This window comes from Equus przewalskii, chromosome 20 (genome assembly GCF_037783145.1).
Source record: "Equus przewalskii isolate Varuska chromosome 20, EquPr2, whole genome shotgun sequence".
Classification (NCBI taxonomy): domain Eukaryota; kingdom Metazoa; phylum Chordata; class Mammalia; order Perissodactyla; family Equidae; genus Equus; species Equus przewalskii.
This window is the reverse complement of record NC_091850.1, coordinates 2,641,342-2,663,849: the sequence shown is the minus strand read 5'-3', so window position 1 is coordinate 2,663,849 and position 22,508 is coordinate 2,641,342. Positions and strand designations below refer to the sequence as shown.

The 22,508-nt window shown below is 60.8% G+C and overlaps 2 protein-coding genes across 10 annotated transcripts; both read left to right on the top strand.

Moving 5' to 3' along the window:
- The first annotated feature begins 3,451 nt into the window (after positions 1 to 3,451).
- On the top strand, positions 3,452 to 18,497 carry JAK3 (Janus kinase 3). Of its 9 annotated transcripts, none has more exons than XM_070586572.1 (25): positions 3,805 to 3,891; positions 3,987 to 4,032; positions 5,935 to 6,131; positions 6,554 to 6,677; positions 6,969 to 7,080; positions 7,256 to 7,401; positions 7,806 to 8,100; positions 8,357 to 8,479; positions 8,577 to 8,734; positions 9,163 to 9,274; positions 9,515 to 9,701; positions 10,272 to 10,399; positions 10,626 to 10,757; positions 11,342 to 11,426; positions 12,114 to 12,241; positions 12,989 to 13,121; positions 13,197 to 13,348; positions 13,490 to 13,640; positions 14,224 to 14,363; positions 14,435 to 14,624; positions 15,012 to 15,136; positions 15,360 to 15,532; positions 15,912 to 16,029; positions 16,212 to 16,322; positions 17,211 to 18,497. In XM_070586572.1, the coding sequence occupies exons 3-25, from the start codon at positions 5,948 to 5,950 to the stop codon at positions 17,316 to 17,318; spliced, it is 3,315 nt and encodes a 1,104-aa protein (XP_070442673.1). In that variant the 5' UTR covers positions 3,805 to 3,891; positions 3,987 to 4,032; positions 5,935 to 5,947; the 3' UTR covers positions 17,319 to 18,497. The 9 variants fall into 9 exon arrangements, with proteins under 9 accessions (XP_070442672.1, XP_070442679.1, XP_070442675.1 ...); XM_070586573.1 differs by having other exon boundaries at positions 3,862 to 3,891; positions 3,987 to 5,072; XM_070586577.1 differs by having other exon boundaries at positions 3,870 to 3,891; positions 5,939 to 6,131.
- Positions 18,498 to 19,969: 1,472 nt separating this feature from the next.
- Positions 19,970 to 21,117, top strand: INSL3 (insulin like 3). The gene is made up of 2 exons (XM_070586570.1): positions 19,970 to 20,200; positions 20,578 to 21,117. The coding sequence occupies exons 1-2, from the start codon at positions 20,005 to 20,007 to the stop codon at positions 20,781 to 20,783; spliced, it is 402 nt and encodes a 133-aa protein (XP_070442671.1). The 5' UTR covers positions 19,970 to 20,004; the 3' UTR covers positions 20,784 to 21,117.
- The last annotated feature ends 1,391 nt before the right edge of the window (positions 21,118 to 22,508 follow it).

The window sequence follows — 22,508 nt, the reverse complement described above, 5'->3', positions numbered from 1 at the left end:
CTGTCACTCAGAGTACTTTGCGGGTTCCAGAACTCGCTACGGGAGCTTTGCGCTCGGCTCCTTTCACTCAGCGTGATGCTGCGGGGGTGGTCCGTGTTGCTCTGTGGCCCGACGGTTAATCCCCTTTACTGCCGAGTCCTGTTCCACCGTGTGGCTGCACCACAGGCTGGCCACCTGCTGACGGACACTAGGGTTGTCTTCAGTTTACAACTGCTGCAAACAAAGCTGCTGTAAATGTTGGTTTACAAGTCCTCGTGTGGATGCCCACTTCAGTTCTCTAAATGCCTAGGAGTGGATCTGGGTCATATGGTAACTGTTTAACTTTCAGAAACTGTCAAGCCGTTTTCTGCGGCGTCTGCACCATTCTGCATTCCCATCGGCGGTGCATTGTAACATGGTTATTGTCTGTCTTTTTAACTTTGCCCATTCGAGTGAGTGTAAGGGGGCATCCCAGTGTGGTCTTGATTTGCATTTCCCTGATGGCTAAGGATGTTGGGCATCTTTTCATGTGCCTATCGGCCATTCATCTATCCTTTTTGGCAAAGTGCCTTTTCAAATCCTTTGCCCATTTCCGTTTTGAGTTGTTCGTCTCTTATGATTGAGTTGTAAGACCTATTTATTTATTCTGGATAGAAGTGTTTTGTTTAATAAATGCATTGCAAGTATTTTCTCCGGATGTGCATCTTGCTGTTCTGTGTTCTCAGTTGGGTCTTCTGAAGAGCAAAATGATAAAATCTAATTTATCATTTTTTTCTAGCTAAGAAAACTTTGCCTGCCCCAAATTTGCAAGGAATTTCTCCTGTGTTTTTTCTAGAAGTCTTGTAGTTTTAGGTTTCACATTCAGGCCTATGATCCGTTTTGAGTTAATTTTGTGTGTGGTGTGAGGTAAGGGTTGGTGTTAACTGCCTTCTGTGTAATGTCTGGTTGTCCCAACAACATTTGTTGAAAAGACATCCCTTTCCTCCATTTAATTGCCTTAGTATCTGTCAAAAGTCAACTGCCTGTATTTATACGGGTATCACTCTCTATTATGTTTTATTGATCTAAGAGTCTATCTTTTCACCAGTACCAAATTGTCTTGATTACTGCACTGCAGCTCAATAAGTCTGGAAATCAGGTAGAAGAAGTCCTCTAACTTTTATCTTCTTTTTCAAAACACTTTGGTTATTCCAGGTCTTTCGTAATTCTATATGAATTTCAAAGTCAGTGCCACTTCCTTAAAAAAATCCTGCTGCGTTCAGATTCGAACTGCACTGACTCCTCAGATCAGTTTGGGGAGAACTGACATCTTGACAACACCGACTCTCCCAGTCCGTGAACGGGGTGCATCTTTCCATTTGTTTAGGTCCTGAATCCCCTCGGCAGTATCTGCAGCTCTTACAGTAAGGTCCTAGACTTCATTCGTTAGATTTATCCCTAGGCTTTCTACCTTATTTGGTACTGCTGCAAATGGGATTAAAACAAATTTTTCATTTTCCAATTGTTTGCTGCGAGTATAGAATTCAATTGGATTTTATATATTAACTTTTAAACCTGTGAACTTGCTAAATGCACTCCTTAGTTTTAGCAGTTGTCATGGATTCCCTTGGATTTTTTACATAAACAATCATGTCATCTGCAAATAGGGAGAGTCTCACTTCCTCCTTTCCAATCTTCATGCCTTGTATTTGTTTTTCATGCCTTATTGCAATGGCTCTGGCCTCCAGAACCATGTTGAACAGAGGTGGTGAGAACAGACATCCTTATCTCGTTCCCAGTCTCAGGAGGAAACACTTCAGTCTTTCCCATTAAATGTTATGTTACCTGTAGATTTTTTTGTGGATGCCCGTTATCAGTGTGAGGAAGTGTCCATTTATACCTGGTTTGCTAAAAGGTTTTTTGCTTTTCATCATGAATAGGTGTTGAATTTTGTCAGATCTCTCCTGTATTCATTGAAATGATTGTATGCTTTCACTGTACTTTAAATTTGCATTTCTCCTATTATGAGTGAGGCTGAGCATCTTTTTCTGGGTTTAAGAGCCATCTGTACTTCATTTTTTGTGATTTCTGGGTTCATGTCCTGCTAAGTTATTGGCATTTTCTTATTGCTTTCCAGGAGTTGCTTATATAATGAAGATATTTTATCCACGACATGAATTCACCTTCATTTCCAGTTTCATTTGTTTATTCTTTGTATTTATGGGTTTTTGCTGGTAGAAAAGTGGGATGTTTGCGTCACTGGAGTTTCCACTTCCTTCCTGGACAGGTTCTGGCTCTGACCCTGGAGCCTCCTTGTGGTGCCTTGACGCACCTGGCTCTGGGCTGAGGGTCCACCTTGGTCCTGACCCTGTTCCTCTCGGTAGTCTCAGCATACCATGGTGATCATAGCCTGGGGTTTTCCGGGGCCTGGAGACTGGCCGTCCTTCCTGGAGGGCAGGAGCTTCTGTCTCCAGGCCGGGGATACATCCCTCTCTGCGGAAGCAGCCCAGGAAGAAGAGAAGATTAGGCTACGCCTCCAGGCAGCACTTCCTGCCACAAGCGGATGCAGCGTCTGCTGTGCTGAAGACGCGGCCCGTGTCCCTCCCCCACGCATGAAGCCCTACTGCTGCCCCACATGACTCTCAGCTCAGCAGTCCCTGCCAGCCTGCCCCTTAGGACACTCTGACCTTGTCCAGCCTCCCAGCCTTTGCCTGGGCTGCACCCTCTGCCAGAAGTCCCCACACCTCCAGATCACTGTCCGGCTAATCTCACCTGTCCTTGGATTTCAGTACCCAAGTTACTTCCTCCAGGAAGCCCTCCTAGCAGCCTGGCCCGAAATGCCACTGAAACAGTGAATGGGTAATAGTCTGTTTATCCTCATGTCCCCCACTAGACTGTCAGCTCCACCAGACAGAGACCGGGTCAGCTCTGTCTGCTCCTGTGCCTCCAATGCCCTGCACACGGGAGGTGCCCAATAAGTGTCTGTGGGTGATTGAATTAAAGTCAACAAAATACAGACCAGAGCCATTTTTGTGCCAGGACTTGTGATGGGTTACAGAGATGAAAGAGCCCTCTGAAATCTAGCCCCAGGGCTCTGCTTTCTGGCGTCCGTATCCCACTAAGGACATTGTCCCAGGTCTCACCCCGACGCTGGCCCGGCCTCCTGCCTCCGTCACTCACGACAGCCTCCAGAGCATTAAGAAGACCACCAGGCAGCCCTGGCCCCTGGCCGCACTGCGTCCCTTCCCTCCTCGCCTCTTCCCGCCGTGCGCGCCTCCTCTCTGCTCCAGAACCGCTGAGCTCAGTCCTCCCTCACCGCCTCTGCCCTGCGGAGCCTCCCCCGCTGCGCTGCTTCCCCGGCCTGCTTCAGACCCCAGCTCGCTGCTGCCTGGTCTGCACAGGGTCTCTGGAGCTGGGCGCGGGCAGTGAGCACAGAGGGGCCGTCACCCCCCGAGAGAAGGGTCTATAGCAGGAATACCTCGAAGGGGAACTTGACCTTTGTCTGGGGCAACTTCCTCCCCTCCTTCCTGGGCAGATCCAGCCGAATTCCCTTCCCTGGGTGCAAAATTCGTTCTGTTGGGTGCCCAACCCACGTATGCCACAGATGGGTAAACTGAGGCTGGAGGAACTGGGGCGTTGAGTCTGGAGCCTGCTGAGCCCCCGTGTGACCCGGGCCCTTCTCGGTGCTGGCACGCCCTGCCTTCCGTCTAGGGTCTCCAGCCGCCTAGCTGAGCAGGGCCAGTGCTGCAGAGGCTTCCGGAACTTTCTGCGTCTCGCCTCCCCACCCCCGTCGCCCACATGGCCATGACTTTCAATAAGTGACAGCGGTTCAGGAAGCCGAGGGGCCCCACACAGGAAGGAGCCGAGTGGGACTTTCCTCCGGCTGCCGCGGGGCTCTGCCCAGTCGTCCTCGGCCAGGCGCCCAGCCTCCAGGTAAGAGCTGCTGGCCGGGCCGGGCCGGGCGGGGGCGCGGGGTGGGGGCCACAGGGAAGGTCGAGGCTGCGGACAAAGGCCGGTTCACCTTCCAGGCCTCCGAGGAAAGCTGCCAGACGAACGGAAAGCTGCCAGACGGACGTGAGCTGGCGCGGCTGGCTGTGCGGCCTCTGGCAAACCGCTCCCCTCTCTGGGCTCCCACTTTGTCCGGCTAAAAAGAGGCCTCCCATTCCCAGCAATCCGGCCCTGAATGAATCATTGCTCATGTCCGGGAGCTCGCGAAGGGGTGGGGGGGGGGGCGCCCTGAGCAGACAGCTCCCGCCCCACCCTCCCAGCCCCCAGGCCGGAGCGTGGGGTGACCAGCCATCCAGGGATGTGGGAATTTTGGTGTTAAAACGCGGGCATTTTCTATTTTTTTCTTTCTTTTTTTTTTTGTGTGAGGAAGATTGTCCCCGAGCTAGCACCCGGGCCCATCTTCCTGTATCCCGTATTGGGACGCCGCCACAGCGGCGCGTGACGCGCGATGTGTAGGTCCGCGCCCGAGATACGAACCCGTGAACCCCAGGCCCCCGAAGGAGGCGAGAACCTAGCCGCGGCGCCGTCGGCTGCCCCAGCGTGGGCATTTTTCTGGGCCCCGAACACCACCTCTGACTTTCTTTTTTTTCGCTTTCGATAGTTTTTTAAAAATCCTATTTCTTTAAGATTTATTTTGAACGGAAGACACGCGCGGTGATTCTGTTTATATCAAGCGCGAAGACGGGCAACTTGAGCCCGGCTGTTAGCAGTAGGACAGTGGTCACCTCTGTGGGCAGTGACAGGGCCCCCAGGGCTGCGGGTGTTTCCACTCCTGGGCGGGGAACTGGGCATACCGGGGTGTCCCCGGGGGGCAGCCCTCTGCCCGCGCCGCCCCCGCGGTGGCCGCCACTCCGCGCCAAGGGCACTTCCTGTCTGCTTTAGCGGCGTCTGTGCAGCGCTGGGGGCCGAGTCTCAAGGACGGTGCCAGTTACTGCGCACTAAAGGCAGGGACGCCTCAGGCTGGGCTCAGCAAGCCGTGTCGCCCAGGAGCAAAGGGAGTCAGCCTGTCCGCAGCCGGGGTCCCGCGGCCGGGATATGGGGGCGCTGGGGTCTGAATCCAGAGCCTGCGCTCTTCACCAACCCCCAGGCCCCGCGTTATAATCTGGGTGTGTTGAAACCTCTTTAATACTGCACCCTCCACCCCCTACTGTTATCTTGGAGCAAAGATTTTACCCAACACCCGCTTTGTATCTTCTTCATTCAGGTCAATTTAAGTGGATCTTGTCCATCTGCCCTCTTTTCCTCACTGGGCTGGAACAAACCCAACCCTTCTCCTGCCTAGCCAGGGGTCCCGAGCTCCGGAGTCCCCCAGGGTGGGAGAGAGCTGGCCGTTGGCAGGAGTCAAACTCCTGGGAGGAAGAGGGGCAGCTTCCCCCTGGGCCCATCCTACGGAGGGCTTCCTGCTGTGGGGGCCTAGGTGGGGGCAGCGACCGAGGGGACAGAGATGGGAGGGGTGGGGGCGACAGACACAGAGACCGTTGTTGACTAAGTCATCAGTCTGGATCTGCCCCTGCGCACACCTCACACCGGGTGCAGAAGCTTCCAGACCGACCCACAGGGAGTGACCAACCACCATGCCCAGGAGCTGGTACCCATTTGTACGCCTGTGATTGATTGTTCACGCCTGCCTGGGTTCAGGGGCTGGAAGCAGGGATGTGTGGAGGCTGCAGATTGACTGGAGATGTCTGCCCTGGGCACAGATGAGATTGTGGGGTGTGAGCTCACACAAATTTGGGTGCAGAATATCTTCCGGTCCCAAGCCCAGCCCTCACCTGGGGTTTATGTCTCCTCACCCACCTTGCACACTCAGCTTCCTCTCTCCATCTCTGTCTTTTTCTCTCTGCATGTCTCTGTCCTTCTCTCCTCCCTCTTTTTCTGGCACCATCCTTACCCCACCCGGCACCTGCTCTGCCCCCCACCCCGAGCTGTGTAGCCTGGCAGAACTGAAGGTGGCCTCTGTGTGTCCAGGCAGGCTGTGCTCATGGAGCCACCAAGCGAGGAGACGCCCCTGATCGCTCAGCGCTCCTGCAGCCTCTCGTCTTCAGAGGCCGGTGCTCTGCATGTGCTGCTGCCCCCTCGGGGCCCTGGGCCCCCGCAGCGCCTATCCTTCTCCTTTGGGGACCATTCAGCTGAAGAGCTGTGTGTTCGGGCTGCTAAGGCCAGTGGTGAGTATCTCCCTAGAAGGCTGGCCAGAGGGAGGGCTCAGGTTGGGAGAGGGAATAGCTGCCAAGTGAAGCCGGCATCGGAGCTGGGGCTCTGAGAGGGCGTAGGAGTTTGGTAAAGGAGGAGGGTGCGCAGGGAATGGCACATGCGGAGTCTCAGAGGTGGCACGGCTTATCAGCGGAAACGGTGGTCATCGCTCGGGGCCAAATGTGCAGTGGAAAGAGATGCTCCAGGGAGAGGGGCAGGGACCCTGAGAAGTAGGCTGAGTGCATGTCTTCTCTCCTAAGGGCAATGGGGAGCCCCAGAGTGTGTGTGAGCAGGGGTGGGACATGGTGTCAGAGCTGCAGGTGAGAAAGAGCCTGCGGGGCTGCATGGGGGGACCGGACGGGGAGCTGACGGGGAGCTGACGGGGGTGTTCCCTCAGCCATCCTGCCCGTGTACCACTCCCTCTTTGCTCTGGCCACCGAGGACCTGTCCTGCTGGTTCCCCCCAAGCCACATCTTCTCTGTGGAGGATGCGGGCACCCAGGTCCTTGTCTACAGACTCCGGTAGGAACGACCCTCCCCGTGACACAGAGGTGGGCCGCCTTTTGCTGGGGGCTTAAGAAGTGGGCGTGGAAAACCGCAGGGACCCTGAAACCCTGTGATCTCCCCGCACCTCTTAGTGGGTGCCTGGCGGGCACTGCCCATTTCACAGATGAGAAACTGAGGCCAGAGACGATGGGTTGCCTGCCCAAGGTCACACAGCAACTCAAGGTCACAACCTGGGCTCAGCGAGGTCTTGCCACAGTCCTCTCCCTCCCCATGCCCCTACTCCAGGGATCTCCCCTCTCCCCACAGCTTTTACTTTCCCAACTGGTTTGGGCTAGAGAAGTGCCACCGCTTCGGGCTACGAAAGGACTTGGCCAGCGCCATCCTTGACCTGCCAGTCCTGGAGCACCTCTTCGCGCAGGTAGGGGCTGCGTGGGGCTCAGCCCAGGGGTGGGGTCCGCAGGGCAACATCAGGGCTCCCGGTTGGGCGGTCTCAGCTGATCCTCCCTGCGGCAGCCCAGGAGTAGGGCCTTGGCCCGGGGCGGGGGTTTGCAGGGTGACATCAGGGCTCATGTTGGGCTGTGACTGGCCCCCAGCACCGCAACGATCTGCTGAGCGGCCGCCTCCCCGTGGGCCTTGGCCTCAAGGAACAGGGCGAGTGTCTCAGCCTGGCCGTGCTGGACCTGGCCCGGATGGCCCGTGAGCAGGCGCAGCGGCCTGAAGAGCTGCTGAAGACCGTCAGGTGAGGGCTTCCAGGCTGTGGTGCCCAGCCTCTACCTGGGAGTGAGCGAACGTTGCTCCACCAGGCCCCCCATGTAGGGGCTCCCCACCTACGAGCCTGGAGCCTGCAGTGCGTCCGCGTGACCCAGCCCCCCTCCCCCACCCCCCACCCCCGGGGAGACTCCAGTGCCCCGCCTCCTGCAGCTAAAAGGCCTGTGTGTGTCCTGTCTGTCCTGTGGGCCCCAGTGACCCTCCCCACACTGAGGTCCTTCCCGCATGTGTGCCCCCCAGTGTGTCTCCGTGTGCGCCTCCTGCCCCCACACTGAGGCCACACCCCAGCCCCTCAACTAAAGCCTGGGTTGTGTGTCCTCGTCCGGCCCTGAGGAGGCCCCTCCCCGCACTAAGGGCCCGCTCCCCCGCTCGCAGCTACAAGGCCTGCCTGCCCCCCGGCCTGCGCGATCTGATCCAGGGCCTGAGCTTCGTGACTCGGAAGCGTATCCGGAGGACCGTGCGCCGGGCCCTGCGCCGCGTGGTCGCCTGCCAGGCTGACAGGCACTCGCTCATGGCCAAGTACATCATGGACCTGGAGCGGCTGGACCCGGCCGGGGCCGCCGAGACCTTCCTCGTGGGCCTCCCCGGGGGTGCTGGTGGTCAGGACGCGCCCGGGCTGCTCCGCGTGGCTGGTGGCAGCGGCATTGCCTGGAGCCCGGGCGGAGACGAGGTGCGGGCGGCCGCTGGGCGGGCCGAGGGGCGGGGCTGCGAGGAGGCGGGGACGAAGGAGGGGCGAGGCTGTGGGGGGCTCCGCGAGGGCCCGGCGGGGCGGGGGCGGAGCTCACTGGGGGTCGAGGGAGGAGGCGGGAGCGGCTGGGAGATATTTGGGGATGGGCGGGGGAGGGGACTGAAAGAAGGGGCGGGGCGGGGCTGAGAGGGGCGGGGCTCGCGGGACCCCCAACCTCAGCCGTCCCTCTCCTCCCCAGGCCCTCCAGCCCTTCTGCGACTTTCCAGAAATCGTGGACATCAGCATCAAGCAGGCCCCGCGCGTTGGCCCGGCCGGGGAGCACCGTCTGGTCACCGTCACCAGGACAGACAACCAGATCCTGGTGGGTGCTGGACCCTCCCCTCCCGCCTGACCCCGAGGGCGGGGACGCGGGACCGGCGCCCCTGGGCCGCAGCGGGCGCTGACGCGGGTCCCCGCAGGAGGCCGAGTTCCCGGGGCTGCCCGCGGCCTTGTCCTTCGTGGCGCTCGTGGACGGCTACTTCCGGCTGACAGCCGACTCCCGGCACTTCTTCTGCAAGGAGGTGGCGCCCCCGCGGCTGCTCGAGGAGGTGGCCGAGCAGTGCCACGGCCCCATCACGTGAGGACCCGCCCCCAGGCCCGCCCTCAGCGGCCGACCCACCCGGTCCGAATCGCGGTGCCTCCCCGCGTGGCGCCTCCGTGTCCTCGCCTCCCTGGACGAGGGGCAGGGGCTTGACCGGCGCCTGGTGCAGAGGCGGCGCGCAGTGCGGCAGGGCCGCCGCGTCCCTCTCTCCGACCCCGCGGGGCCCCAGGGCGTTTCCTGGGGATGCTCGGCGCCGGCTTCACCTGCAGCCTCTAGTTTGATCCCCGGGCAGAAGCCCCGACTTCCAGCTCACTTCATAAGTGGGGAGGAGAGAGGGAATGGCACCTGGGGAAGGTCCCAGGCCTCAGAGAGACCAGGATTAGACCCAGGCCCAGCTGGATGACTCTGCCTCCGTCTCTCTGTCTCTCTCTGTCTCCACTCTCCTCTCTCACCTTTCCCCACAGCCTGGATTTTGCAGTTAACAAGCTCAAGACTGGGGGCTCGCTTCCGGGCTCCTACGTTCTCCGCCGCAGTCCCCAGGATTTTGACAGCTTCCTCCTCACTGTCTGTGTCCAGGTCGGTCCACCACCACAGACCTGGGGGGCAGGGAGGGCTTCCTGGAGGAGGTGACATTGGAGCTGAGACCTGAAAGATGTAGGCATTTGCTCCCTGAAGAAGGGGAGGGAAAAGGCATTCCCGGTGGAGGGAACAGCATATGCAAAGGCTTGGAGGTCAGAAGAGCCTGTGGTGCTTGAGGAAGAGGTAGTGAAGACAGGGTGCTGCCCTCACCCTCTCAGGGGTCACTCCTCCTCGCAGACCCCCCTGGGCCCTGATTACAAGGGCTGCCTCATCCGGTGCGACCCCACGGGAACCTTCTCCCTGGCTGGCCTCGGGCGTCCCCATAGCAGTCTTCGAGAACTCCTGGCAGCCTGCTGGGATGGTGGCCTGCATGTGGACGGAGTCGCGCTGAACCTCACCTCCTGCTGCACCCCTAAACCCAAAGGTGAGCTTGCCCGCTCCCCTAAGCTGAGCGATCGATCTGGGGCCCTGCCTTTCTGTGTGTGGCATAGCTTTTCTGTGGCAAGTGGTGGAGACTGCAGGCCAAGGTGGTTTGGGGAAGGAAAGGTGACTTGTTTGCTCATCAGATAGAGGCTGCCTTCAGGCATGGCTAGATCCAGGCACAGCTGGAGCCAAGTGATGTCACTAGCACTTAATCTCTCTCGAGCTCTTGCCTCTTCTTGGGTGAATTTCACTTTCAGACAAACCCCTGGGAACGACTCTGAGGTGTGAGTTCTCCAGAGTCCCCCACAATCCCTAGCAGGACTGACACCGGGTTGCCCACAGCATCTCCTGCTCATTGGCGCCCCCTTCAGGGTTCTTTCCCTCTGTCTCATTCCCCTCCCGCCCACTGTGGCTTCCTGGAGTCTCCTGTCAAGTAAACCATGTCCCCTTGAGTCCTCAGCCCAAGGTTGGCTTCTGGGGGAGACCCCCAAACTAGGCTAGGGAGCCAGCAACCCTTTGATAACCTTTCACCTCTGACCTCTGGCCTTCTTCCTCCACTCCCTCCCTGTAGAAAAGTCCAATCTGATTGTGGTCCGGAGAGGGTGCACCCCACCCACGCCATCCCTGGTTCAACCCCCATCCCGCTGCCAGCTGAGTCAGATGACGTTTCACAAGATCCCGGCTGACAGCCTGGAGTGGGTAAGAAGCCCCAGGAAATGGGGGCGGGACCATAGTTGGGGTTCAGAGACCCAGTCTACATCCACGTCTGCTGTGTGGCCTCAGACATGTGACGTAACATCCCTGTGCTCCTGGTTCCCCATCTGTAAGATGGGGCCAGCGCCTGTGCTTGTGCGGGCCAGCTCAGGGGCTGGGACCCTGCGGGAGACCCCTTCTTCACCTCTCCTGCTGCCCCCTCACCCTCCAGCACGAGAACCTGGGTCATGGGTCCTTCACCAAGATTTACCGGGGTCATCGCCACGAGGCCGTGGACGGGGAGGCCCGGGAGACAGAGGTGCTGCTGAAAGTGATGGATGCCAAGCACAAGAACTGCATGGAGGTGAGTGGGGTGGGGTCGGGGGCAGGCCTCTGGGGTCAGGGTTGGTTGGAGAGAGGGTCATGGATTCAGGGAAATTTAAAACCACACAAGGTCTTAAAACAACAGAATTGTAGCCACAGCATTTCCAAACCATGAAATTTGGAAGGGTTGGGGAATTTAGATGCAAATAGAAAGAGTACACCAGAGAGAGGGAACAGCCAGTGCAAAGGTCCTGAGGCAGGGCCGAGCTTGGCATGTTTAAGGAACAGCGAGGCCAGTGGGCCAGAGAGGAGGGAGCAAAGAGAGAGGGGAGTGATGTGGAGGGGTCACCAGCAGGGACCACCCAGGGGAAGTCTGCAGCCCATCTCAAACCCCAAATCTCCCGCTTCTGTGAGAGACTCAAAGTAAACTACAGTGGGGACTTGCAGCCTCATCGGGACATCATGAGACAGTGTGGCGGGTACTAGTGGTGAACTCCAGGGCCACAGCAGGCTGTGGGCAGGTCTCCTCCTCAGGAAGCCTTGTGAGCAGCAGGGCTGGGGTTCTTGGTCTGACCACGGAGTGGGAGGGGCCCACGCCTCTTCTCTCCCTTCTCCCGCTCCCAGTCGTTCCTGGAAGCAGCGAGCTTGATGAGCCAAGTGTCATACCAGCACCTCGTGTTCCTGCATGGCGTGTGCATGGCTGGAGACAGTGAGCGCCCCGCCCCGCCCCGCCCCACCCCGCCCATCCGTGCAGCATTAGCAACCCGCATCCACCAGGCTCCCGCGCCCTGTGCCCCTGTTCCTCAAGCGCCACTCCTTGGGCAGCAGCTCCAGGCTGCCCTGGTACCCAGCCCTCCAGAGTTGTCTCAGTCAGACAGACCCAGGTTCCAGTCCTGCTTGGCTGTGTGCCGCCTGCACCGCGGCAAGGGCCGCGTCACTCGCCAAGCCTCGGTTCCATCAGCTCAGCTCAGGAGCCCAGAGCGCCACCTGTGCCGCCTGGACAGGCTGACAGAGGCTTGCGTGGGGGCAGCGCAGGGCTCGGGGGTCGGGGGTGGGGTCGGAGGTCGCTGGCCCAGCTGGGTGGCGGGCACTCACCCTGGGAAGGCAGGATGAATAGGAGTTAGGGAAGAGAGGGCAGAGGGAGGTTGGAGCAGAAGACACAGGACATGCAGAGGGCAGGACATGGCTTTGGAGCGTGCTCGGCCCCTCCCGGGCATTATTTCAGGCAAATGGTCCCAAGAGGGGCAGGGGGAGGAGAGGCAAGTAGGGCAGGAGGAGGAGCAGGCAGCGAGCAGTCAGAGTGGAGTTGGAGGGACCCCTGAGGGGTGGTGGGGACGGAGCCTGATGAGCAGAGAGCAGTCCTGCCTCCCAACCCCACCCTCCTTGCTGCCACCAGGCATCATGGTGCAGGAATTTGTCCGCCTGGGGGCGCTGGACACATATCTGCGCAAGTGTGGCCATCTGGTGCCGGCCAGCTGGAAGCTGCAGGTGATCAAACAGCTGGCCTATGCCCTCAACTATCTGGTGAGTGCTCCTCTGCCTGCTCCACCCTCCATTCACACAGAGGATGGGTAATTGAGATGGGGCTCTGTAGTATGGATAGGAGTTTGGCAAGGGTGCAAGCGGAGGGTATTTTAGACGGAGGCAACAGCATAGGTACAGGTTCAGAGGTATAAGAGCAGAAGAAAGGAACAGCCACGTTCATCATCAGAAGAAAGGTTGTCCACAGGTCTCAGGGGGAGTTGGGAGCAAGGAGGCTGGGCAAGGCTTCTCAGAAGAGGAGTATTGGAGCTGGGGCCATAAAGGTTGAGCAGGAGTTCATCAGGAGGAGAAAGAAAGGAGGGCATGTCAGGCTGAGGAAACAGCCTGGGCAAAGGTCCGTGGCTTAGAGGTGTGTCACGTGCCCTGGGGTGCATCAGGCAGCTCAGTGGGCAGGAGACCAGGGTGGGGCACGAGAGAAGGGAAGAGAGAAGCTCATGGGAAGAGTGAGCAAGGGCTGGATCTCAAAGGGCCTTGAATGCCAGGCTGAGGACCTGAAGGCCGTGGAGAGCCACGGTGTGGGGAGCACTGTTTAAGAAGGGGAGGGACAGGGTCAGGTCAGCATAGAGGGTGGACTAGAGGAGGCAAGACAGGCTGCCAGTGGTCTAGGGAAGATGCTGGCATATGTCTGAGTGCTACCAGGTGGGCTTTGAAGTATGTGTAGGAGTTTGCCAGCCAGAATACTCATTCATCAAACCCTCCCTGGCATTTCCCTGTGCCTGGCCTTCTTAGGAAGACAAAGGCCTTCCCCATGGCAATGTCTCAGCCCGGAAGGTGCTCCTGGCTCGGGAGGGGGCTGACGGGAGCCCGCCTTTCATCAAGCTGAGTGACCCTGGGGTCAGCCCTGCTGTGCTAAGCCTGGAGAGTAAGTATGGGGGTGGAGGAGGGAGGAGCCTGGTGGGGCAAGGATGCAGATCCCTGACCACATCCCCCGCCCCAGTGCTCACCGACAGGATCCCCTGGGTGGCCCCTGAGTGTCTCCAGGAGGCACACACACTTGGCTTGGAGGCTGACAAGTGGGGCTTCGGTGCCACAGTCTGGGAGGTGTTCAGCGGTGTCACGATGCCCATCAGCATGCTGGACCCCGCCAAGGTCAGAGCACCAGCAGGGGCCTCTGGAGCCCCCATCTGCCAGAAGGGTGGGCTGAAGTCCAGCTGGGGGAGGCTGGGCGGGTGGGTCTGGGGGGCCTCCTGAGGGTACCCTGGGGCTGACCAGCCCTCCTCCCGCCCTCAGAAGCTCCAGTTTTACCAGGAACGGCAGCAGCTGCCAGCCCCCAAGTGGACGGAGCTGGCGCTGCTGATCCAGCAGTGCATGGCCTACGAGCGGGGCCTCAGACCCTCCTTCCGCGGCATCATCCGTGACCTGAACAGCCTCATCACCTCAGGTGCCCGCTGGGCCGGACGGGGTGGGCAGGGCTGGCCCGTCACACGGGGCCCCAGGGGAGAAGGCCACGGCTGCACACAGAGCCTGCCCCTTGCGCCTGGCAAGGTTGGGGCGGTTGGAGACTGTGATGGTCAGCATGAGCCCGACAGCTGCTGTGACAAACGGGCCCCACAGCTCCAGGTTGAGCATGACGGATGTTTAGTTCTCATTTGATGAGGGCATCCAGGTCAGCAGGCAGCTCTCCCTTTGTGGCTCCACCCACCCCGTGGCCTCAGGTGCCTGTGGGATCCTTTGCGGGCAGGAGAGAGAGTGTGGGTCCCAAGCTAGGTTGCTACAGGCCACGCCTGAAGGGGCCCCTGGCAGGTCTCCCCATCAGCCTGAGCTCAGTCATGCGAGCGACCACATCTCACAGCAGTGGAGTCTGGGAAATGCCCTTCTGTCTCCATAAAGTACCCTTTGACTTGCAGTGGCTTTGCCACAATGCACAGAAAGGGTAAGCATGCAGATCGAGGCCACACAGCAAGTCAGCCTAGGAGCTGGGCCCAGGGCCAATGCAGGGCTTGCTCACTGCCTGGGCTCCCCAGATTATGAGCTCCTCTCGGACCCCACTCCTGGTGCCCTGGCGCCCCGTGACGGGCTGTGGAATGGCGCCCAGCTCTATGCCTGCCAGGACCCCACCATCTATGAGGAGAGGCACCTCAAGTACATCTCGCAGCTGGGCAAGGTGAGGGGGGCCCAGGGGGGTGCGGCGGGGCGGCACCCGTGCACGTGAACACCAGCCCCGCTGTCCCCCAGGGCAACTTCGGCAGCGTGGAGCTGTGCCGCTATGACCCGCTGGGTGACAACACAGGCGCCCTGGTGGCCGTGAAGCAGCTGCAGCACAGCGGGCCAGAGCAGCAGAGGGACTTCCAGCGGGAGGTCCAGATCCTGCGAGCCCTGCACAGCGACTTCATCGTCAAGTACCGCGGCGTCAGCTACGGCCCAGGCGAGCCTCCTGAGGGCCTGCCCTCACATGCCGCATCCTCCTGCAGGGCCATTTCAGGGCGCTGGGAACACCAGCGGGGGCGCTCGGGGCGCTCCGGCTTATCCAGATCCAGGGCGCGGGGGTAGGGTTCCAGCTCTGTCCCTTAGCAGCTGGGTGACCTCGGGCAGGCAATTTAACCTCTCTGAGCGTCAATTTCCGCACCTGAAACATGAGCCATTCTGGAGTCTAGAGACCTTAGCGGTAAGGGTCACTGTTGCCTTCCCATTTCATAGACAGCAATTACTGAGGCGGGCGGGCCCAAGGTCCCCTCGGAGGGCCGCGGAAGGATGGGGAGGCGGAGGAGACAGAGCGGCCGCGGTGACTCCTGCCGCCTCTCGCCTCCCGCAGGCCGCCAGAGCCTGCGGCTGGTCATGGAGTACCTGCCCAGCGGCTGCCTGCGCGACTTCCTGCAGCGGCACCGCGCGCGCCTCCACGCCGGCCGTCTGCTCCTCTACGCCTCGCAGATCTGCAAGGTGCGGGGCCGCGGGCAGCGCGGGCGGCTGAGGGCTGCAGTCTGGGCTGCAGGTCGGGTCGGAGGTGGGGCTGAGTGGGCGAAGGTCAGGACCGCGGAGCAGCATGCCTCAGGACAGGGTTAGGCTTAGGCTTGGGGTCTCGGTGGGGGTGGGGGTGGACTCCAGGTCAGGCTTGGGGCCCCTGCCCAGTCATCCTGGGGTCCGTCCCCATGCCCGCCCGCAGGGCATGGAGTACCTGGGCTCCCAACGCTGCGTGCACCGCGACCTGGCAGCTCGGAACATCCTGGTGGAGAGCGAGACGCACGTCAAGATCGCCGACTTCGGCCTCGCCAAGTTGCTGCCGCTCGACAAAGACTACTACGTGGTCCGCGAGCCCGGCCAGAGCCCCATTTTCTGGTGGGGACGCCGCCCCGGCTCCGCGCTCCTCCCCACCCCGGGCCCCTCCTCCGCACTGTCCTGGCCCCGCCCCCCGGCCTTGCCCCTCCCACGGCCCCGGCCTCTCCAGGCCACGCCCCGCCTCCTGGTGCGCTGGCTCCGCCCACCCCGAGTCTGGCCCCGCCCCCAGCCACGGCTCCACCCTGACCCCGCCGGGGTCGCGCCCTCGCCCGCCGCAGGGTTGGAGAATCCCCTCGTCCCACAGTCAGGGAAGCTGAGACCCAGCAGCTGGGCCGACCTCACAGCCCCCGCCCACCCTGACCAGCGCCCCCCGCCGGAGGCTGCCCCTTCCCCGCCCTCTGCCCCGCCCTCGCATCCCAAGGCCTGCCTGGCCCTCCAGGTACGCCCCAGAGTCGCTCTCCGACAACATCTTCTCGCGCCAGTCGGACGTCTGGAGCTTCGGGGTGGTCCTGTACGAGCTCTTCACGTACAGCGACAAGAGCTGCAGCCCCTCGGCCGTGAGTCGGCGCCCCCGGGGCCCAGCACCCTCCTCCCCCGCCCCTTTCGTGGCCAGTCCCTGCCCGGCCAGTGCCCGCGGCCCCGCTTTGCTGAGGGTGCCCTGGTCCCAGCATCGGAGGCCCCAGTGGGGAGGGTCCGCTTGCCGAGGCTGACCCCTGCCCACCGCGCGCTCCCTCCGCAGGAGTTCCTGCGCATGATGGGCTGTGAGCGAGACGCCCCGGCCCTGTGCCGCCTCCTGGAGCTGCTGGCCGAGGGCCAGAGGCTGCCCGCGCCTCCTGCCTGCCCCGCCGAGGTGAGCGCTGCGGGGTCAGCCTCAGTTTCCCACTCTGTAGGTTCCCCTTGGGTCTTGGCCAAGCGAGCTGGGCCCTCTGGGCCTCTTGCTGGAGAGCATGAGCCGGGGCCCGAGGCCCGAGGGGCCTGGCCTCTGCCTTGCTGCTCTTTCGTTGTACGGCAAGTCACACACGCTTTCAGAGCCTCGGTTTGCCTACCTCCAAAACGGGGATAAGAGTGCCTTACCGGTGCAGGGGCCAGAAGAGCTAACGCCTACCCGGTGCTGGGCTCCCCGCCCCGCACACCGTCGGCATTCACTGTGTGGTGCTGGCGCTTCCGGTTTATCATCACAACTTTTGCAGAGGTGTCTAACATGTGGTTGGTTATTCATCAGTTAATTTGCTCAGGCCACAAACACGTATTGAGCGCCAACTGTGTGCCGGGCTCTGAGGAGACAGAACAGACACTACTCTGTCCTGGTAATCAACAGAGGCTAACGAGAGCATGCTGGTGGCGATCACTGTCTGCAAAGATGACCAGGAGGAGATGATGGGGGAGTCAGGGAGGGCCTCTCAGAGGGTTTGATGCCTGGAGGAGGAGGAACCCACGCATGAGGAAAGCTAGGAGAGGGCATTTTCAGTGGAGGACACGGCAGGTGCAAAGGCCCTGAGGTGGGAATGAGCTTGGTGTATTTGAATAACGAGATGGGAGCGGATGTGGCTGCCTGGGACAAGCAGGAGGTGATGGAGGGAGGGAGGCAGAGGATGGGATGAGGTTTAGTTCTGAGTCAGCCACGGGAGGCTCTGGAGCAGGGGAGAGACAGTCTAATTTATATTTTAAAACTGTGAACAGGAGTCATGTCCTTCCCACTACTCACAGGTGACCCTGTTGTCTCCTCCCACCCCTTCAGGTTCATGAGCTCATGAAGCTGTGCTGGGCCCCCAGCCCACAAGACCGGCCGCCGTTCAGTGCCCTGGGCCCCCAGCTGGAGGCGCTGTGGAGTGGGAGCCGGGGGTAGCAGCCGTAGCCTTCCCTGCTTGTTGGGGGAGAAGCCGGCTCACTGTCATTTCCTATCTCCTGCACATAGACCTCCGGGTTCTGGTATCCATGGACTGGCTGTGTGACCTTGGGCAGGGAGCTGCCCCTCTCTGGGCCTCTGCTTCATAGAGACCCCCATGCGGCAAGTGACATTGCATTGGGGGTCACCCCTGGCTTGGGGAACAACAGCAGCCTTGTGGCCTTTGGAGCTTGTAAAGATTCAAGACACATGCACCGGTGGGGCCCGCTGAGCCCGCCCCCCCGGAATGGAGACTGCGAACTGAAACTCCCGTCTGTGCCTCCTCCCCAGGCCGCTGGAGCTTCCTGCCTCTTTTCCGGTGGGGACGTCCCACAGATTGTGTCTCCTCTCAGGCCCCCGCCCCCCGCCCCGCTCGCTGGAGGAAGCCAAGGGCAAGACCACTGCCTGGTCGGAAACTAGCTTTTGGGAGAGACTGTGTGACGGTTTGGGGCCGTGCACGGGGCTGGGGGAGGCTGGGGTCCCAGCACACCCTAACTGTGCCTGTGTTGTGGGACTGCAGTTTCCCCGCCCGTCCCCTGGCGCCCTTTCTGTCCTGACTTGAGAGTCACTCAATTGATGACACTGGAGCCTGACAAGAGCTTTTCAGCAGTGGAGGGAAGGAAAGGCATTCTTGGCAGAGGGAACAGCATGGCGAGAGTGAGGAGCTTCAGAGTATAGAGGTTAAAAGCCCACGTGTCAGAGCCCATGGTTCTGTCACTTATTTGCTGAGTGACAGTGGGCAAGTTGCTTCCCCTCTCTGGGCCTCAGTTCTGTCCCGTGTACAAGGGGCAGAGCAACAGTGCTGTGCAGAGTCAACTTCTGGGGCTTGTGAGAAGGTGCCTTGTGCAGGCTGAGCCCCCATCACTCACTCACCTGCCTGCAAGGCTTTGCTGCCGCTTTTGCCTTCCTGGAAAACTCTTATTCATCTCTCAAAACGCCAGCTCTCACCTCCCTGCAGCCTTCCCTGGCATGCTCTCACCGCTCCCCACCAGCCCTGTTCTTCCCTCTGATCCTAGGTCTAGGGTGATGTCCGTGTCCGGCTTTGTCTCCTCTGACCTGGAGGCTCTTGGGGACGGGGCTGGGGTGGACACAGAGGGGACTCGGAGCGTTTGATGACTGAATAAAGGAGTTGAGTGGAAAGAATGGTTTGTGCTGGACTTGGGTGTTGGGGAACCTTGGGGGGGTGAGCTGGGGAGGAATGTAGGTAGGGACCCATGGGGGCCACAGTGGGGTCTGGGGGCAGCCTGGGGAGGCCGGACAGCAGGGCGGGGCACTGGCCCGGGCCCTGGAGGACGGCAGCCTTCCCGCCCGCAGCTGCTGGCCTTGGCTCTGTCCTGGGGAGCTGATTACAGGCTCCGGGTGGCTGGAGGGAACAGGCTGCTCTGTGGGGTCAGAGGGCAAGGCTGGGTGGGAGGTCTGGGCTGTGGGCAGGGGTCCAACATGGGGGCGCGAGTGTCCTGCGTGCGCCTCAGGACTGTGGGCGTGGGGTGCAGAGCGACGGCGAGCAGGGGAGGCCCACGTCGGGAGAGCGCGCACCTGGTGGGGACTCGGGGCCACCCCAGGCTCCGCAGGCAGGCTTTCAGCTCAGGCGCCCGGCCCTGGGCCGCGCGTCTTCCTTGCTCTCTGCCTTAGTTTCCCTCCTTGCTAAAATGGGGTCGAAAGGCCTCCTGGGCACCAGGCTGGCCTAAGGAGATGCTGGGCGATCGCGCCAGCTTTATTCTCTGCGCTCCAGCAGGCCAGCCCAGGAGACCCTGATGTGGGAGAGACAGTGCCAGCCACCCCCCGCCCCCGCCTCGTGTCCTGGGGCCTTGGGCAAGCATGGGGTCCTCTTGAAGCCTCAGTTTCCTTCTTTGTATGGGAATAAGGACAACTGGTCTGGATGTTCCTGGTCTCCCTTGGCTGGGTGCGCTCACACCTCCCGGAATGGTTCTGTCTCGGTTTACATATTTCACCTCTTCAAAATGGTTTTTAAAAAATACAGACTCCTCGGCCAGTGCTACCCCTGGGGGAGGTACGTCCAAGGCCCCGGCCGGGCACAGACACCCTCGCTGCTCTGTGCCCCTCTCAGTGTTGTGGTGGGACCAGCCCTTGAGGCCCTACGACTACAAGATGCCCTTTACCTGGAGCCGCCAGGGAACCCTGAAAACCAAAGTTTATTACTCACAGGATCGGGGAACACACGGCACCTCTGGGGACACAGGGCACCCCTGGGATCCCACAGTGAGGTGGCGGAGCGCGGGCCGTGCACATGGGGGCTCCGCGGCCCGCCGGCTCTCCTGGGGAGCGCGACAAGAACGGGCTTCTCAGCGCGGGGAGAGCAAGCTCGCGCCCCAGCCGTCGTACTGGAGTCGCCCATGCTCTCGGGGACAGAGGGGCTGGCGGGCGCCGTGTCCCGGGGCGGCGCGATGGGTCGAGCCGGGGCCTCTGGAGTGCAGCCTTGCTTGGCTTTCAAACCTCAGCCAGGCACTTGCGTCCAAGAACGAGAAAAAGCGGGTGTCGGCTTGCACCACGCTCGCCCTGACCCGGCCCTTGACCCTGTCCCGGGACGTCCTGCGGGACGCTGTGTTCCCCCTCCAAGGCCCCCAGCTGGGCCGGGCTGGGCGCCTATAAGTGGGGTCCCAGCCGGGGCCGGGCGCCTCCCGCCGCCATGGAACCCCGCGGGTGCACCTGGGCGCTGGCGCTGCTGGGCGCGGGCCTGGCGCTGGCGCTGGCGCAGGGGGGCGCGGCCGCCCCGGGGGCGCCCGAGAAGCTGTGCGGCCACCACTTCGTGCGGGCGCTGGTGCGGGTGTGCGGGGGCCCGCGCTGGTCCCCCGAGGACGGGCGGCCCGTGGCTGGCGGCGACCGTGAGTGGGGGCGGGCGAGGACTGCGCCCTGGGGTCCCCGGGTGGGGTGGGGGCGCGCCCGGGGCAGGGCCAGGGCCACCGGCTGGCGGCGCGGGTGTGTACGAGCCCGCGGAGGGTGCGGCCGTGCCCAGAAATGGGTGCCGGGCGAGCGAGGCGGTCTTGCAAGTGCGCCGTCAGGTCGCGCCTTTATTTTCAATTTCCGGATTTTGATCTTCATGAATTTTTGATTTTTAAAAATATTGCATTAAAATGTGATTGATCTTGATTGTTGGGTTTTGGGGCGCCCCTTTAAATTGTGCAGGCACATCAGACGGGTGCACACAGCACGGGGGGTCTCTGGGTCCCCCCATCCATGCTGAGTTCCCCTCTGTCCCCAGGTGAGCTGCTGCAGTGGCTGGAAGGACGCCATCTCCGCCACGGGCTGGCGGCCGATGGGGACCCCTTGCTGCTACTCGCCCCACAGCTGCTGTCCCAGGCCTCTCGCCACCACCACCACCGCCGGGCAGCTGCCGCCAACCCTGCCCACCACTGCTGCCTCAGCGGCTGCACCCGACAGGACCTGCTGACCCTCTGTCCCCATTGAACCCTCCTGGGGCGTGGCCTGGGGTGGGGGGGTCTGGTCTGGCAAGCTCCTGAAGTCACACAGCACTGTAAAGCCCCACGTCTGGGGGGATGTTGTTGATTACCGCCTGGAACAGGGAGCTCACCACCTCTCCCAGGCCATCTGTCCTGGGTGGGGCCAACTCGGGTAAAATCCACACCCCTCCCTGGCCTGGAGGATCCTCAGTTTTGCGGAGATGCCAGACCCTGAAGGTCGAGTGTGCCCCTCTCCACGGAGCCCTGGGCACCACCCTCCCTGCATGTGCTCTGCCCCTTGTTGCTGTCTCCCCATAGTGAATAAATAAGATACTGCAGAATCCGAAGCAGCTTTTTTCATTTTCTCAAGGAAAGGGGACAAGCTTTGGGTCAGCCTTCCTGTGGGATTGTCCCCTGGCAGCTGTGACCCTGCCAACACTTCCAGGAACTTGATAACAATTTGAGAGTCATCACCAGACAAAGTGGGGAAACAGAGGCCTAGGGAGATGGCGGGTTGCCAAGGTGAGCCAGGAAGGGAATGGCCAGGTGCAGGATTGAACCCAGGTCTGTGCTGAGGCCCGTGGGGGCCGGAACCTCACCTAAGCTCCACTTACAGTGGACACACACACACAGATGTCTGGATGAGTCACAGAGGACGTTTATTGATCCAATTCTGACTATTCTCACTTACATCCTCCCTTCACCCTGAGATGGGGATTGTATGAAATGACCGCCTCATAAAAATGATAAGCATTTTACTATGTGCTCCATTCACATATGTCAGTTTCCTCTGGCTGTCATAGCAAATGAGCCTAAACTGAGCGGCTTAAGAGGGCAAAGCTCAATTCCCCCCCACTTCTAGAGGCTAGAGGCCAGAAACCAAGGGGTTGCCAGGGCAGGGTCTTTTTGAGAGGCCGTGAGGGAAAATCCGTGCCTGCCCCCTCCAGCCTTTGGTGGCTGCTGGCGATCCTTGGTGCTTTGTGGCCTGTGACTGTGTCCCTCCCGTCGCTCCCTCCCTCTCCACGCGGCCTCTTCTCTGTGTCTCCGTGTATTTGTTTCTGTCTCTCACCAGGACGCTCCACTGGCCCCCGACCCCCTGAGCCAGGCACAGCTCCACCCCGTCCCCACCTTAATTACGCCTGCAAAGACTCCACTTCCAAATAAGGCCGTGTTCGGGGAGTCCAGGTGGACACGAACTTGTGAGGGACACTACTCGGTCCAGAACAGCAGGGGAGCAGCACTCTCTCCCGAGGGTGACAGGGAGCCATGGAAGGCATGTGAGCAGGGGCAGGATGAGGTCAGATCCACCGGCTAGAACCCCCTGCCGCTTCAATTCATCAGGCCCGCCTTCTCTTGCTGGGACACAGCCCCGGCCTCCACCTCCCTTCCCAGCAGTACCTGCGGCAGCCACAGGGCTTCTTAAGACCTCAAAGTCAATCATGTCATTTCCTTGCTCCAAAGGAGCCATCACCCTCAAAATAACACCATCTCTTATCACCCCCACCCACAAATCCCTGTGTGGCCAGCATCTGTGACCTCATGTCCCTTCTTCCTCCATATCCTCTTTACTCACCCAGCTCCAGCCATAGCCTCTTCACTGCAACTCAAATGCTCTCAAATCATCCCACCTCAGGGCCTTTGCACATGCTGTGCCTTCTGCCTGGAACACCCTTCTCCCAGGTCTTCCCAAGGCCACATCCTCCTCCTTCACGCCCCCACTCCAATGTCACCT